This window comes from Babylonia areolata, chromosome 28, assembly GCF_041734735.1.
Source record: "Babylonia areolata isolate BAREFJ2019XMU chromosome 28, ASM4173473v1, whole genome shotgun sequence".
NCBI lineage: Eukaryota > Metazoa > Mollusca > Gastropoda > Neogastropoda > Buccinidae > Babylonia > Babylonia areolata.
Genome location: NC_134903.1, coordinates 4,273,321 through 4,278,320, shown reverse-complemented (window position 1 = coordinate 4,278,320; position 5,000 = coordinate 4,273,321). Strand labels below are relative to the sequence as shown.

General features: G+C 34.7%; 1 protein-coding gene across 1 annotated transcript in view; it reads left to right on the top strand.

The window, feature by feature from the left end:
• Positions 1–5,000, top strand: part of LOC143301830 (nucleolar complex protein 2 homolog) — a 30,346-nt gene that overhangs the window by 21,051 nt on the left and 4,295 nt on the right. Inside the window, exons 12-14 of the mRNA XM_076616238.1 lie at positions 1,450–1,551; positions 3,591–3,734; positions 4,973–5,000. The exon at positions 4,973–5,000 is cut by the window's right edge and continues 86 nt beyond it. Coding sequence (XP_076472353.1) covers positions 1,450–1,551; positions 3,591–3,734; positions 4,973–5,000 — 274 coding nt within the window. The remainder of the gene's footprint in view (positions 1–1,449; positions 1,552–3,590; positions 3,735–4,972) is intronic.

The following is a 5,000-nucleotide window of genomic DNA, read 5'->3' as shown; positions in this document are numbered from 1 at the left end:
ATCACACACACACACACACACACGCTCACAATCACACACACACACAGTGTTTGTCAGATAACATGCATGTCAAGAAACATATTTTCACAATAGGTTTTGCATCTATAAAGACCATGCACGTATGTATGCATGCACATGCACGCTCGCCAGCGGACGTGCACTCACATTCACGCTGTCTCTCACTCACTTACTCAACACACACGAATGCACACATGCGAGCAGACACACAGACACACACACCTAATATGTATGCACAGATACAACACACACACACACACACACACACACACACACATATATATATCAGTCAGGAGACAGTTATAGAAGGGCTAATGATGTTGTTTTACATGGAGCAATGATAGCCGAACTTTATGAGCTGTTGTTTGTATCAATGATAATAATGTTGTTTTACATGAAGCAATGATAGCTGAACTTTATGAGCTGTTGTTTGTATCAATGATAATAATTTTGTTTTACATGAAGCAGTGATAGCCGAACTTTATGAGCTGTTGTTTGTATCAATGATAATAATGTTGTTTTACATGAAGCAGTGATAGCCGAACTTTATGAGCTGTTGTTTGTATCAGTGATAATGATGTTGTTTTACATGAAGCAATGATAGCCGAACTTTATGAGCTGTTGTTTGTATCAATGATAATGATTTTGTTTTACATGAAGCAATGATAGCCGAACTTTATGAGCTGTTGTTTGTATCAATGATAATAATTTTGTTTTACATGAAGCAGTGATAGCCGAACTTTATGAGCTGTTGTTTGTATCAATGATAATAATGTTGTTTTACATGAAGCAGTGATAGCCGAACTTTATGAGCTGTTGTTTGTATCAATGATAATAATGTTGTTTTACATGAAGCAGTGATAGCCGAACTTTATGAGCTGTTGTTTGTATCAGTGATAATAATGTTGTTTTACATGAAGCTTTGAGAGAAGAGCTATGTGAGCTGTTGTTTGTATCAATGATGATGATAATGATAATCATGATCATAATCGTGGTAATAATAATGTTATTAATGTTGTGTAACAGGAAGCAGTGATACAAGAGCTCTGTTAGCTGTTGTTTGTACCAATGATAATGATGATAATGTTGTTAAACAGGAAGCAGTGATAGAAGAGCTTTATATTGGCTGTTGTTTGTTTTAATTGTAATGATAATAATGTTGTTGTTGTTCTTTTTAACAGGAATCAGTGATAGAAGAGCTGTGTGAGCAGTTGTTTGTATCAGTGATGATGATAATGATAATCATGATCATAATCGTAATAATAATAATAATGTTAATAATGTTTTGTAACAGGAAGCAGTGAAGAGTTCTATTAGTTGTTGTTTGTATCAATGACAATGTTAAACAGGAAGCATTGATACAAGAGCTTTATTGGCTGTTGTTCGTTTTAATTGTAATGATAATAATAATGTTGTTGGTTTTTTTAACAGGAATCAGTGATAGAAGAGCTGTGTGAGCAGTTGTTCGACTACCTGAGCGCCCAGAGCCATACAGCCGCCTTCCCTGAACTGATCGTTCCCCTCGTTATACAGGTGAGTGCTGCTTCGTCTGGTTGTCACAGGTGTTTATGAATTGTATCGTATTGTATTGTATTCTTTTCTCTTTTTTTTGTCACAACATATTTATCTGTGTGAAATTCGGGCTGCTCTCCCCAGTGGTACACATCTATGTTACATGAACATATGAAATACAGTAACACAGTGGTACACATCTATGTTACATGAACATATGAAATACAGTAAGACAATGGTACACATCTATGTTACATGAACATATGAAATACAGTAACACAGTGGTACACATCTATGTTACATGAACATATGAAATACAGTAACACAGTGGTACATATCTATGTTACATGAACATATGAAATAAAGTAACACAGTGGTACATATCTATGTTACATGAACATATGAAATACAGTAACACAGTGGTACACATCTATGTTACATGAACATATGAAATACAGTAACACAGTGGTACACATCTAGGTTACATGAACATATGAAATAAAGTAAGACAGTGGTACACATCTATGTTACATGAACATATGAAATAGAGTAACACAATGGTACACAATCTATGTTACATGAACATATGAAATACAGTAACACAATGGTACACATCTATGTTACATGAACATATGAAATACAGTAACACAGTGGTACACATCTATGTTACATGAACATATGAAATACAGTGAGTAACACAGTGGTACACATCTATGTTACATGAACATATGAAATACAGTGAGTAACACAGTGGTACACATCTATGTTACATGAACATATGAAATACAGTGAGTAACACAGTGGTACACATCTATGTTACATGAACATATGAAATACAGTAACACAGTGGTACACATCTATGTTACATGAACATATGAAATACAGTGAGTAACACAGTGGTACACATCTATGTTACATGAACATATGAAATAAAGTAACACAGTGGTACATATCTATGTGACATGAACATATGAAATACAGTAACACAGTGGTACACATCTATGTTACATGAACATATGAAATACAGTAACACAGTGGTACACATCTATGTTACATGAACATATGAAATACAGTAACACAGTGGTACATATCTATGTTACATGAACATATGAAATAAAGTAACACAGTGGTACATATCTATGTTACATGAACATATGAAATACAGTGAGTAACACAGTGGTACACATCTGTGTTACATGAACATATGAAATACAGTAACACAGTGGTACACATCTATGTTACATGAACATATGAAATGCAGTAACACAGTGGTACACATCTATGTTACATGAACATATGAAATACAGTAAGACAGTGGTACACATCTAGGTTACATGAACATATGAAATACAGTAACACAGTGGTACACATCTATGTTACATGAACATATGAAATACAGTAAGACAGTGTTACACAATCTATGTTACATGAACATATGAAATAAGGTAACACAGTGGTACACATCTATGTTACATGAACATATAAAATAAAGTAACACAGTGTTACACATCTATGTTACATGAACATATTAAATACAGTAACACAGTGGTACACATCTATGTTACATGAACATATGAAATACAGTAACACAGTGGTACACATCTATGTTACATGAACATATGAAATACAGTAACAGTAGTACACATCTATGTTACATGAACATATGAAATAAAGTAACACAGTGGTACACATCTATGTTACATGAACATATGAAATACAGTAACACAGTGGTACACATCTATGTTACATGAACATATGAAATACAGTAACTCAGTGGTACACAATCTATGTTACATGAACATATGAAATACAGTAACACAGTGGTACACATCTATGTTACATGAACATATGAAATACAGTAACACAATGGTACATATCTATGTTACATGAACATATGAAATACAGTAACTCAGTGCAACACATTTATGTAATATGAACATATGAAATACAGTTATCACAGTGGTACACGTGTATGTTACATGAGCCTGTACAGTAACACAGTAGTACACATTTACATCACATAAACGTACTAAATATCGATGTCTGTTTCTGTGAACCAGCTGAAGGACTTCACGAAGAAATGCAAGGTGGCAGCACTGTGCAGGCCCGTGAAGCAAGTCATTGACAAAGTCGAAGAGACAGCAAAAGTCGTGGAGGCCAGACGTCGAGCTACGGCCTTTAACCTTGCTGACAGCAAAGCTGTGGTGAGCTGAGAAGTTTGATTGGGATTTTTTCTTAATAGTATGCACCGCTGTTTAAGTGGTTTTGTTGATATGAAAAAAACAACAACCTAAACCCAGAATGGTTTGAATGTTACAGGGTTTGTACAGAATCATGGTTGTGCAGAAATTTTTTTTTTTTTTTTTTAAAATGAGAGAACCATTTCCAGGGCTGGAAAAGACTTAGCAAAAATATGTATTGCCGATCATGGTTTGGAAAAAGACTTGGGAATTTTAGGAAAACCGCTTACAAGTACCATTCAAGAAAGCGCTGAACACATTCGTTAAACAAACGAATAAAGAAAGAAACAAAAAGTGATGAAAATTGTACGTCAGTGCCAGGATGTCTGTCATCCCTTTTGTCCTCAGTGCAGTAGAGAAATTAAATTTTTTTTATTCTGTTTGGCTTTGTGTTTGGCATGCAGAAATGATCAGTCTGGCATGGAAGAAGTCTGGACAAAGTCCTGATTTTTGTTTTGTCACTTTGGTGGGAATCTTGCATCTGTGTATATAATCCTCTCATTTTTGTGCTGGTCAGAGTAACGTCTTGTTTTTGGATCGCAAAGAGAATATTGGATGGCAAAGAGAATATTGGATCCCAAAGAGAATATTGGATCACAAAGAGAATATTCAGTCATTTCCTTCCTTCCTTCCTTCCTTTTTCTGTCCTTTTCTTTCTTTTTTTTCTTCTTCTTTTCTTTCTTGGAATTCCAGAGACTTTATTCTAGGAGCGAGATTCAAAATCCTCTTTCTTTAATTATTTTTTAATTGCTTTTATCTATTTACTTAATCAGTTTTTTTGGGGGGTGGTGGTGGTGGGGGGGGGGGTTGGTTTATTCATCTATCTACTGTAAAGTTCGGTCTATTGAGCGCACTGGTATATAAGTCGCACCCACTAAATTTTGGAAAAAATTGAACTTTATACATACATAAGCCGCACCGGTTTATAAGCCGCACTTATTTCCGGTACCGGAACACATACTGATACAACAGAAAAGCTGTCGATACTGTAGGTTATGAAATAAACACAAAGCTGGGGTAAAAGGTCGCGGCTTACAGAGCGAACTTTACGGTGTTTATTTTATTGTTCTTTATTTTATTCATTTATTTATTTATTTATTCATTTATTTATTTATTTGTTTATTTATTTGTTTATTCACTTATGTACTCATTCACTCTTGTCACAAATGCTTCATCTCTGCTGGCCCTCTGAACTTTGCCAGGAATTGTGGGAAAGCAAGAACAAAGAGG